Source organism: Chamaea fasciata, unplaced genomic scaffold, assembly GCF_029207755.1.
Source record: "Chamaea fasciata isolate MVZ Bird 193981 ecotype frontalis unplaced genomic scaffold, bChaFas1.0.hap1 SCAF_7, whole genome shotgun sequence".
Taxonomy (NCBI): domain Eukaryota; kingdom Metazoa; phylum Chordata; class Aves; order Passeriformes; family Sylviidae; genus Chamaea; species Chamaea fasciata.
In genome coordinates this window covers 4,698,507-4,711,166 of record NW_027094092.1, presented here as the reverse complement: position 1 = coordinate 4,711,166, position 12,660 = coordinate 4,698,507, and the positions used below count along the sequence as shown (strand labels likewise).

The 12,660-nt window shown below is 41.3% G+C and overlaps 1 protein-coding gene across 2 annotated transcripts in view; it reads right to left on the bottom strand.

Moving 5' to 3' along the window:
* Nucleotides 1-3,990: 3,990 nt before the first annotated feature.
* MPPED2 (metallophosphoesterase domain containing 2) overlaps nucleotides 3,991-12,660 on the bottom strand; it is a 102,773-nt gene continuing 94,103 nt past the window's right edge. For both annotated transcript variants that reach the window (XM_066187270.1, XM_066187271.1), the window contains exons 5-7: nucleotides 9,664-9,779; nucleotides 6,859-6,972; nucleotides 3,991-4,197 (exon numbers count right to left, since the gene is read on the bottom strand). In XM_066187270.1, coding sequence (XP_066043367.1) covers nucleotides 4,079-4,197; nucleotides 6,859-6,972; nucleotides 9,664-9,779 — 349 coding nt within the window. In that variant the 3' untranslated portion in view covers nucleotides 3,991-4,078. The remainder of the gene's footprint in view (nucleotides 4,198-6,858; nucleotides 6,973-9,663; nucleotides 9,780-12,660) is intronic.

Below are 12,660 nucleotides of genomic sequence, written 5' to 3'. Positions count from 1 at the left end.
TGTGATTCACGGAAAATGGAAAAGAGAAAGGCAGCTTCAACCGGGAGTCAGTCATCAATCTATTGCTTAGACAGAGTCTTGGCAAAACCCATTCTCCTGGTAGAACTTGCCTGGAGTAGAGCAGATTGATTTGACAGTCTCTTAGCCTAATAAATGCTTGACCCCAAGGTCTGCTGAATTCACTAAATTCACTATGCAGAGAGAATTGGGAAGCGATCACCCCTGGGGAACATCCTGTTCCGCAGCCCTCCCCTGCTAAAGGCCTTGACTGCTCTCAGCCTTATCGAGATGACGAGATGGAAGCTGCTCTCAAAAGAAGAAAGGTTAATCGACTACACTGCTGTTAATCAATCACTTGGAAAGATTCAGCACTTAAAATAGGTAGGTCTCTCTTCCTGCCAAGAGGTTCTCGCATCTTAACCAAGGACCATCTCCTCCAGCTTGAAGGATGAGTAATAGAAAGAAACACAATCCAGAGAGATGCCAGGTGTCTGATCCAGAGCCAGCTGAAGTCAATAGAAAGACTCCTGGTGAGTTCAATGGGCTTGGACCAGACCCCAAAGAAAGACTTATTACCCAAGGTTTATTCTGCATACATGTATCGAGCTACTTTTAGAAGTGAAAGATCCTCGAAAAGAAGCAGATTCATCACACACTTCTGTGTCCCTGTGAAACCAAACTTCTACAAACCATACTGTGTCCCAGTTACCCTGATCGTCAGATATGGCTGACATCCAGCAAAGGAAAATTACCTGCCTGTGACGGCACAGACAGACGTCTATAGATTTCAAGATCTCTAAGGAGCACGAAAAGAAAAAAAGCCCAACTGCTAATATTTTCCTGGCCTTTTTGTAATTGCCGCTAGCCAAAATGAGAGCTTCCTCAGAAGAGGAAAATTAGATCAATTTCTGAAAGGATAAAAGAAAACTGAGGGGGTAAAATTAAAATACCCTGGCATGGAGGAGAACAAGCTCAGCGCTGAACCACCAGCAAGGTGAAGCTGACAGAGCCTGAGAGAAAAAAAATACCAGGAAAAAACCCAGGGTTAGAAAGTACTCCTGAAGACGTACTTCTGTAAATGAACAGCCGCATTTAACACCAGCATCAATGATGACAAAGCAGTGACTGTCCTTGATGAATCCAAATGGAAGGAGGAAGTCTTAGCCTGTTGTTACAAATCCAGACTCCTGGACGAACTTCCCCTGCCACCCACTCATTTTGCTGGCAGAAGTCTGCTCAAATCCTGGAACTAAGCTGTTGTTGGCTTGGAATTTTTGCTTTTGGAATAACCCAGTTTTTATTGTGCGGCAGAGACATGACAGACTGGTGCCATGGACTATACCTGCTGCAGCTAATGAAGAGGTGCCAGGTTCTCCAGAAGGCTGGAGAGCAACACAGATACAGTGGTTATCCTCTGCTCATCTGAAAGTTCATGGCATTACAGAGCATCTGAGGCCATGGGTATTTCCTCCTTACGCAGTGACAACAAGCAAGAGATCAGTGAAAGAGAATCATCTAAGGTGTGCTACAGACATGATTTTTACATGCTCCAAGAACTGCTCTTCTCCAAGGACAGCCATCTCAAAAGTTCTTTGCCAGTAGACAGCTGTGGTTGTCAAAACCAATTTCCTCGTCTTCTCACTGCTAGCTGCAAAAAGCCCACACGACAGATCCTGCACCTACATCCAAAAGTAAGGACTAACATTTGGTGACCTTTCTTCCTTTGGCTCAATTGATAAAATAACCAGCACTGGAAGCAAAGTGAGGCAGATATCATTAAGGAGTGAAGGTACCTATCTATTTCATAAGGAAAGCTGACAAGAAATTCCATGTACAGAACAAGAACTAGATTTAAGAGAAACGGCATCTTCTTCCCCAAAAGAGACTTTGGTATAGCAGCCTTATAAATCTGAATATTTTGGCCAACTCCACAGATGTGTGTCATGCACATTGCATCAAAATACAGACAGTGGCCCACTAAGTTGTGCTCTGCTCTAAGAGCCTTGGATTTGTTTGTCTATAACCTTTGTATCAAAATAATGTCAAAAGTTAACAACCTGTTAAGATAAATGGGGATACTCTGTCTCTCTCCAGGTCTTGTTGATGTTACTGCAGATTCATGAAAACTGTGCCTTATTTTCTCATTCTGAAACCAGATTTTTGCAGCCACAGCTCCTGTTTTGGAACAAGACTGTTATTATCTATGTAACAGTGTGCAGCAACACCAGCAGGTCCTGCAGTGTTTGTCATTCCACCGGCATACACAGAACCACACTGCCCTGCGATTCCCGTGCCAGTGGTGGATCCCGCTGTAGCCACAAAACTGACAAGAGATCCACATAAAAAGTGATGTATTTCACCTATTGACTATTCATTCCTTAACCCAGAGTGGATGAGCATGAGACACCTGCAGCTCAGTGCTAACGACCAAGTGAGGAAGCAGAAAGGTTACTGCCTGACCAATTCCTCCTCGTGTCATTTGGAACAGTGCCCTACAAGGCTTAGCAGCACAGACTTGATCACACTGAACCACCAACACCTAAAGACAAAATCCCTTCTGTCTAAAAGGAATGGAGGGATGGATGGCAGAGAAACAGAAGGGAAACTCTGAGTGCTCTCTTGACCAACTGACATCTGATGAACGATCCGCAGTATAAATTTATTGAGAAATAGAAAAAACTTCTTACTTACCCTTATCATCACTCCCCAAAATTGTTCATGCCACGAAAAACCACAAAATTCCCTTCAACCACATATTTAAAAATCTTGCAATTTTATTTGCATATAAAGGCCGCTAGATATAATATCACAATAAATTTAAAGAAACGACTGCTTTTCTAAATTCCATTAACAAGGTAACATAAAACAGAACAAAGCTCAATAGCATTTACAGTGGTGGAACAGAAATAACTATCTGCAACAATATTTTGTGCTAGTGAGATTGCATTTACACACAGTGCAAAATAAGAAAAAGGAAATAAAAAGGACAAGAAGAATATTTAAATATAAAGGACAACTAAGCCTTATTTTATTTAGGCTTGATTGTATCCATTTGACTCTATACATGCCTGAACTACAACAAAGATTTAACTCGGGCTCTTGAAGGCCTTGAGCACTTGGAAAAATGTGTCACATCCTTCATAATTTAGATGTGCTGTACAGCATAATTTTGCAGATGCTATACTGGCAATATTAAATCCTAGCTTAGTTATAATGCACAAAAAATACATATATATATAAATTCATATTTAAAAGGAGTCCGCATTTACAACTTTTTTTTTTTTTTTTTTACTGCATGAAATACCTGCTCTTTGCAGCTTTCACCCCCCGTCTTTTAAAGCTAAAATAATTTAAAGAAAACGAAACAACAGAAGGTAGATATCACATACAGGCTGTGGCTGTCTAGCTCAGTCTTTATAAAGCAGGTAGAGACAAACAACTGAGAAGTCTATTCTCCCCTTGCTGCATTCTACCGTGAATAGAACCAAGTTTAAGTACATGCACACATATCAAGAGGTAAGTGGACCCCAAAACATTGTTTGTGCTACTAAAAAAAATTGATATAAATGGAGATAAAAAGCTAACATTAAAACCTAGGGAAAAAGAAGACACTTAAAGAAACCCCAACAGTAACATAAGTTGTGCAAATTTGGGTGTATTTAAATGCTGCCTATTTTTTAGCTTATAATATAATATTAAAATAAGGTCTCTCACTTATTAAAAGAAAGCTTGGCTGTCCTTTTGAGAACACTATAACAATTTACAATGGCAAATTTATTGAAAAACAAAATTCATTTTACAAATTCACAATGCTTTATCAATTTAAAATGAATGCTGCATTTCCAAAAAGCACAACCTCTAACTTTTCTTCTTGTTTCTTTTGCACCAGCAATTTACAAATTAAAAAAAAAAAAAAAAAAACCCAACCAAACAAAAAACCCCAAACCCCACCCCGAAACAAAACCCCCCACGGCTCCCCCCAAAATCCCCCCTAGCCCCTATTTTGAAATAAACACGAAACTGAATGTAAGTTTCGTCATTAGAAAATGGCAGTTTATAGACCTTCCCCAGTAGTGCTTCAGGATCCTTGAGGGGTTGGAAGGTCGAAGATGATGGGAGGGTTGGTGGGCTGGAAGCTGACTGTACACGTGGAGGCGTTGATGTAGGTGGTGTAGCCGTCTGTCATGATGCCATAACCTGCGGGGACAAGGGGGCACACTCACTGCCAGGGACACGCGGGGCACCCAACGCTGCTGGGGGAGCCACGCCGTGCAATAAAGCCGAATTAACCGCCTCAAAATGACACCAGCCCCTCCCGGTATCTCTGCCACAAAGGCTTGACTGAAAAAAACCCACAGTGTACTGTGTCTGAGATGAGAAACTTTTGTGCTTTTGGTTTATGTACAAACTTCTGTTCGCCCCCGGAAAATCCTCCGTTGCAACTGGGTGTGGCAGAAACACAAACCACACGTGTTCTTTTTCTAATTACTTCATTAGAGAGCTACAGTTTGCACGCCTGTCATGTCTGTCAGAAGAAAATGACCCTTCAGAAGCAAAAGATTTAGAAGTAACTTTGCTTTAGCCTAAGCACCCCCTCTCCAACAAATGACCTGAACTCGGTCACCTCTCCTGTGCTAGCCCTAATCACCAAGTTCCTCATCCTAGCACTGCCAAGCTGGCGTTCACGCTGGCCTCTGAGACCCCAGGAACTCATCAGCAGCTTAAAAACACACACATGCACATCCTCAGGCTGCCCAGGGAAGCTGTGTCTGCCCCGTCCCTGAAGTGTCCAAAGCCAGGCTGGACGGGGCTCTGAGCAACCTGCTCTAGTGAAACGTGTCCCTGCCCGTGGCAGAGGGTTTGGGATGAGATGGTCCTTAAAGTCTCTTCCAATCCAAACCATTCTATGACTACATTTATATTTACATAATTTTAAAAAGTGTGTGTGTTTTCAGCTGACATCCACAAAAAGCTAACAAAGAAGCCTGAAAACATCTAGGAAGTATTTAGTCCCAAATGTACTTTAAAAAAAAAAAAAAAAAATGGAAAAAACCTCCAGAGTTTCAAGGAGGAACAGAGCTTTCCATTACAAACCCTCAGAGGAAAAATGTTTTTCTTTCAAACCATTATGATACAGTACAGATCACTGCTGTCTGAAAGCTAAGATAAATACAGCTACCCACAGTGCCTATCAGAAAGAATAATCACTTCAGAATTGCTGCACTGTCCACCTGTATTACTTTATTTATTTAGACTGGCAATTTTGATGTAGATTATCTCAATGGTGGGAAAAACCTTGTTTGTGGTTGTTTTGCTTATCAACCAGGGGAAAAAAAACCTGCATCACCAAAATGTGTGTATGGCCTCTCTTGGTTCAAGGGAATGTGGCGCATGCTCATCTCAGCTGGAGTTGGATAAAAATTAATTGCACTGTAAGACAATGTTCTTAACACTTTGCTATTTCTTCCTTTACTGAAACAAGCCATTTTTATGTCTTCTGTGTAAGTACTAGAAATGATTTTCAATTTTTGTTGGTATTCTTAGAAGAATTTATTTGAAAGTTTGCTTTTATTATGTCCTGCCACCTTTCCCAGGAGATTTAAATGTAGGGTGCTGCACATGGCTCTTTGGTGCTTTCTCATAATGACGGTCTTGTACATTCAGACACCCTCCTCTCCCACCCTTAGCACTATTTCAACCTCAAGTTTCACCACCCAGTGTGCCTACAAAGGCCGTAGACAATTTACACATTTTATCTGGAAGTCTTGCTATATTCATTTATTTTTAATATGCAAGGACTAATATTTGTACAAAACAGCCGATCTTTTCCTGGGTGCATTAAAGGACTGTTACTTATGCCTCGGTGCAGAAGGTCATGTCAGTATTCCCAGTATAAACTCTTTATTTACAGATGCCAGGCATGGGAATCGTTGTATGAAGTCACACGAGTTTCAGAAAAAAAAACAACTAGCAGAGAAAGCTGTCCTCTTTTTATTTTTCTTTTATGAAGTCCTCGAAATCTTTAGGCCTATGGAGAACCTAGTTAGAGAGAATGGAGAAACCTCCAGGGGGGAGAATATAAAACATTTAATGTGCAATTTTGAGTTCTAGGGTCATGAAGTCTTACACTCTCAGGCAGAACTCCTAGTGTTTGTCTCTCAGCCACATGAAAGCTACAAAATGGTATTAAATATTTAAGTATCTCCAAAATGTATTTAATCTCTCAGTCTCTTCCACTGCCACAAACTGAGCTCATTGTTTCTGAAGCATCACACTCTGCCTGTCCTGGCACTGACAGAGGGGGAATATCTCTTCTAAACCATGAGACTCCTAGAGGGTAACACCGAGAGTATAGCCTGTATTACAGGGTGCTTTTAGAATTGTGTGCCAAGTGACTTCTGGCAGTGGCTCCTCCTGATGCCTGACTTGAGATGCCCTGCTTTCTGCTTCTCCTTACACCTTGAGGGAGGTGAGCACAGGCAGCAAGTTGTCTTTGCATTTTCTTTTTTTCTCTAGCATCTTTCTTAGCTCATGTACTTGGAGTAATGGGGGTAATTTTCATTTTGGCTTGCAAGTGTGGGGAATCTCATCTGTTTCTCTAACCAAGTTTGTCAAAATTTGAATTGCTTTCAAATAACCTGTATAGAACAACCTTTGCACAGTGAAAGATGTAGGTGGCTAAATGTAGCACACATTCCTGAAACAGTCTGTTTTAATTCTGGAATAAATTTACAAAGTGCCACGCATGCAATCACTTCCCTGAACTCCCTCCCTGCTTTAATCCAATATGCCATTATCCACTGCAATACACCATCAAAATGGGCTTCTTGAAATCTGAGATGAAGCCCTGCTCCTTACCTTCATGAATCCCACCAAAGACGTGCAGTTTGGGCCTGACTCGCCTCTGCACCGTGTTCAGCAGCTCCACACAACCCACCCTCTGCAGCTCCTTTGGAACCCAGTCTCGAAAACCTGAAGGCAAAACGCAATCAATACTGTTAATTTTCCCTATTCAGGTAAGGTTTCACATGGTCTTTCAGGAAGTCATAATTCACACAGGGTTTATTACATTATCTCTAGTCATAACCTCTCCATTAAAGCACACAATGGCTTTTAAGAAATGTTTCACTGTCACTTTGTCTTCCTTAAGATTTCCTCCTTCCATCTGCATTAATATTTTTCTGGATGTGATTTGTTTTTTTTTTAAACTATAGGTTTAAACTCATCTTCCACCTTGAAACCCCGGGACATTTATTCCTGGCACTGCTGCAGATTTTTCTTCCCTCTCCCCTGGCTCTTACAGCAGTCAGCTTCCCAAGCCAGCTATGTGGTTACTCCAGAAATGAAACAGCTCAGGAAGATGAGCTGAGCTACGACTCAATACAGCTGCCACCCCAAAGATTTAAAATACAGACTCCCACAATTTCTGGAGGGCCGTGGTCTGCAAGCATCGGGTTACCTCTGAGCCCTCGTCACCAGCCTCAAGCAATGCAAAGGCAAAAATTGCAAAACAGCTTCCAGCAAGCCAGTGCTGATTGACCACGTTGCTACTTGGCCTTATGGATAATACAAAACCTGACATGAGTGCCTACAGGAGCCTGCTGCCTGGACTAGCATGGAAAAGGATCAGCAGGGCAAGGTGAACAAGGAGCAATAAAAGGGAAATCAGGAGCCACGTTCAGCTGTAGCACCATTCTACTGACTTTAGCATAACTACAGCCTGTGCCAAGTTAATCCCAGGTCGTAAAAACATGCTGGGACGTGAACTTGGCTAAATTTTAGAGTGACCAAAGAGTCCAGTTAGAGCTCTACCTGCCTTAATATTTACTGAATATTAATAAGTAAACACTAATTTCAAAAGCAGTGTTTTGTCAGTATTATCATGCAGGCTGAGAGCTAGAGCCCCTCATTTTAGGCACAGTACTGACACCTAATCTGTGTCTGTAGTTAAGGTACAGTGCCAACCTTTTGAAACTGAACTTCATTATCTCCTCCAAACACAAAATTTAAGCACGCGTATTCAATTACAGCACTCGTTAGTGTCTGCAGCGCCGCAGTATTTCTGTATGAACCCAATTCACAGCAGATGGATGAACAACCCATTGAAAACAGCACCCATGAAACATTATAAACACATTTGCAGGGGGTTTTTTTGCTTCTTTGGGAAAATTAAGCAATTAAGAGAGCTCTGTGCCAGGCCCTGGTTTGCAATATCCGGTGGCTCCGCTGTCAGGGGATGCTGTGTCACTGCCTTAACACAGCAGCACGCTGGGAGCTCCAGGAAGGTTAAAGGGAATTTGCTGATCATCTTACAACATTCTCTAAGTAGTATTAAAAAACTAACCAGAATATAAAAAAAAGCAGTAAGTACATTGGTCAAAAACTTTCTGGGCTTTTTTGGTTTTTTTCCTTAGCTTGGCTTAGATTGCTGACTCTGAACTTAATTGTGGTAAAAAACATAAGCATGCATTAATTCCTGACTCCACGGTCACCAAGAAATGCCATGAGAACACTGAGCCAGCCTGGAAGGACTTAAAATGCTGGTTTATAATGGCACCATGCAATTCTGAGAAGATTTTACATATTCACTACCAGGCATGTAGTGAATGACTGTGATTCGGTCACTTCCTGTGATTGTGTGATCTTTTAGTAAGCAAGAGCTTACTAAAACCCTGACAAAATCACCCTTCTCACAGTAAGGGCAACCAAGAGACTGCCACACTTCCTCATCCTGATAAGTCATATTTATAAAAGGCTCAGTTGGTGTAAACCCAACTGAGGTACTTAAAACACAGTCACAGGCTGCTTGCCCCATGTGTCTCGAGGAAAGGCAGTAAATAATATGTGCCCCTGCCTTGTGGGGCACAGGATGGAGAAAGGATAGTGGGACTTTCCAAATGGTTTTAGTGTGGGCTTCAACAACTTCAGAAATGCCAAAACTGAGAACTCCTGCCTTTGCTGAATGAGTTGTCCTGAGACTACCAGAATCTTAAGAGTTAAAAGAGAGATCGACGAATGACTCATATTGACAAGACAAGCAAAATTCAACTAAATGAGAAACTTTTGGTACCTAATGAAGAAACAAATTATGCATTCATAGACTGGAGCTCACCTGTCATTAGATCAAGTTAGGAACAATTATCTAAGAACATAATTTTATTCCTTCACAAATTTTTAATAAGCCAATTAATACCTTCAAAACTGTTCTTACATATTCAAAGTTTACAAGGACATTATCAAGGAGAATACGTGACTACACAGTCCCAAACTCTTGACTGCTACTCTCAAACCTTAAAATAACATGACACTGTAGTGTGAAAAGGTTTCAAAAGTTTTAGTCAATCTCTAAAAAGTCACATGGGATTGGAAACTGGTTGTCAGATGACTACGATTCTTAAATAAAATGTCAAACTACAATGGTTATGGAGTCAGATATTTGATCTTCCCTAGGTTGAATTTAATGAAAAAATTCCAGTTTTTTATGGAAACGCAACAGATCAGCTAAGCCTAAATCATCATCTTCCACTTCTTTCAGAAATGTTTTTAATCCATAGTTTTTGGTTTGGGTGTAATTACAGTCCATCTTACAGCATTATCAACTTTGCTTATTTTGAAAGTAAAACCCCTATGCAAAAAATCACACAGAACTTTTGTTTCACTTACCAAGGGGAGGTCCATGTGTCATTAGTATATCAATTCCCTCAGGAATAAGGTTCCACTTGTCTAGCAAAGACTGACCTCTGGGTAGATTAAAGCCCCATCCATTAAACCATGGTGTCCTTTGGGGAAAATAAGACAAACTGCATCAGTGTAAAATAAAAATATTTCTCTCCTCCCATTTTTTTCTGAATTGAAACGATTTCTGAGCTTCAGAGATTACCTGCAGACAGCCTTTGTGAAGGGGATGCCTCTAACACACACTGATTCAAATACATACACATGTTAAAATATACATTTGAATTTAGATTAACGTCTGATGTTATTTTTGTACTTCAAGAGCATTCAGCCCTGTGGGCATTTCCTCACTAGAGAGAAAGGAAAAAAAAACCACTAAAACAACAAAGTCTAAATCTCAAGCTTTTTATCAAAGTTTGGGAATGTTCGAACACAAGAACTCCTTCCCTATGCTAACTACCAAAACAACCCAAAAAATTTTTTGGAGGCAAAAATCAATTTCTCCCAGCACAGGGCAGCAGTAGCAGTTCAACAGGAGGCTCGATGTGGCAGCTAGGGGCAGCATCTGTGCCACGGCATTTCACTAAACTCAAACTTGCCCCTTTTAGCACTTTTAATACCAGAACACTGTCACCCAAATGGGTTTTGAACTCCTAAGCCTCCTAGAGATCTCCATCACACAATGTTCAGCCTCACAGCGACTTTTAAAAGAGATCTTATCATTTAAAATTCTTTTAGTAGCTCTCAAGGAAAACGGATACCTTCAGTTTCCTCCAGCATAGCACGAAGGTGTTCTGAGACACTGGTTTATCCACCAACCCAAGCATGCAGCAATGACAAGTACATCTTCTAGGAGCACTTTTTCAACATATAACTTTTTCAACACACATCATACAATTCTGACACAGGTATGGCATAATAAATTCTTTCCCTATCAAACAAGTACACAAGACAATTGCTCCGATGAAATACAGGAATATTTGGATTTGGTACCGATAACCTTTTACACAGCTCTTAGTACTGTGCTAATTTTAAGAGTTTGCATCCATGTCTGCATTTCCTAGAGGTCAGGCAACCGTTTTAGACTTTGTTTGCTAGGTAGGATACTCCTGTCCTAGCCCTAGTCATATTTCTGAAAGTTCAAGCTACTCCTGAAGCCTTCTGTGTGCTGCAGTTCTGAAAACAGAAAACAAAAACTGGGGGCAAAAAGCAACCACAAACCGACCTTGAAAAAACCCATACCTGTTCAAGACAGAGATCATTAGAGTCCTGTGTAATTTCATTATGTAATCTGCCTCCTCTACCCGCTAAATTATTCATCTTTCCAGCCTCAAACATGCATTTAAGAGGGAATGTCCTGCTGAGATTACATCCCTAATTTTTATTTTTTTATAATTAAAGCATTTTGTTTTCCTGAGACAATAATTTGACCAGTGAGGATTGTACCCAGTCATATGGATGATCTGCATTCCTGACAATCAGCAGTATGGAAAAACAGCAGGCGCTGCTAATATAGGGGCAGGAAGGTCACTGGGGCCTTTGTAACAAATAATAGACATATCCCATGTAGTCCTGCTGGATAATACTCATGCTGCACACACACAGGAACTCATTCAAGCTAGCAGACTTCCTGAATGAACACTAACAAAAGATAGGAAAATTAGACGTTAGTCAAACATCTTCTGTGAGCTGTGGGCTCCTCACGTGCTCAGCCGTGAAGTTTCACCTCTCACAGCTGCCTTGCTTTGCACCCACCGAAGCACCCAAAAACCTTCCTGTGCTGGAAAGCAAGGTCGGTGCACCTCGCAGGAGGTTTGTATGCAGCTGAATTAAAACTGAAGGTCGTGTCTTGGCCTCAACTAAACCACAAGAATTTCTGCTTTGCCGGGATTGGCTTTCCTGAAACACGTATCTAAGTTCCCTTTCCTCTAACATTCCTAGGTTTTAACCTGTCGAGATTATTGTAACCTTCAAGGCTGCAGTCAGAAGTTAAAATATCATTTGGCTAAACATTCAGCTGCTTAAAACAAACAAACACACAGAGCTTGGGTCAAACTTTTCACTGTCAATTAATGATTCTTTCCCCACTTGCATTTCTCCTGCAGATAAGACTGTAGTTATTCCAACATAGTTAAACCTGAAACATGAAACCACATCTGTGATTTCTCCGGAGCTCTTTGGAGACTACGACCACAGAAAAACCTGGATTTGTCTACAGGATTTTTATTTTATTTGCTTCTGAAGCACCGTGGAAAGAGGAGGAGGGGAACCTGAGCTCAGATATATTCCTCATTCACCAACCTCTGTAATTAGCTGTGACTAACAGGCGCCACATGGGAATCCACTTGCAAGAAAACTTTTGAGAAACCTTCCTCATTATGCAAGCATGTGCACAAAAAAAAAAAAAAAAGATGGTCAAGTACTTATTTAATATACTAAAGATTTTCACACAAAACGGGTAAATCAAAGAGAAGAGCAGGCATGACTGGAAGAACACCTGGATTACAGATTTAGGCTTCAGGCATTTACAACATGAAACAGTGCATAACTCCTGACAGCACTGAACACTGGCCAGGCAAACTGAGGGTCCCTGCCCCTCGCAGGGAGTTCAGGCCTTGCCAGGAAGCCAAGCATGTGTTCAGAACCCCACCAAGAAGGCAAACATCTGTATGGCACGGGCTCAGGTTTAGGTGGGATCACAAGGGAGGTGACCTGATGCTTGCTGTGTTGCAGTGAAGACGAGATGGGGTCGGTGTGCTGTGAATCCCATGAGCAGGCAGTGAGCGGCTGGTTATCCTAGAAAACTTTAAATACGTGCGGGAAAGACAAAGCCAGCCCTGTAGGTGGGTAGCGTCCTGTCAAGGGGTATCAGAGAGCGATATTTCACTCCTGTTCGTGCCTTTCTTTGCATCCTTAAGAATTAAATAGAGTCACTCTCAATGTCTGAATAATTTAGAAGAAAAAAAACGGTGCACGGAGTAAGGT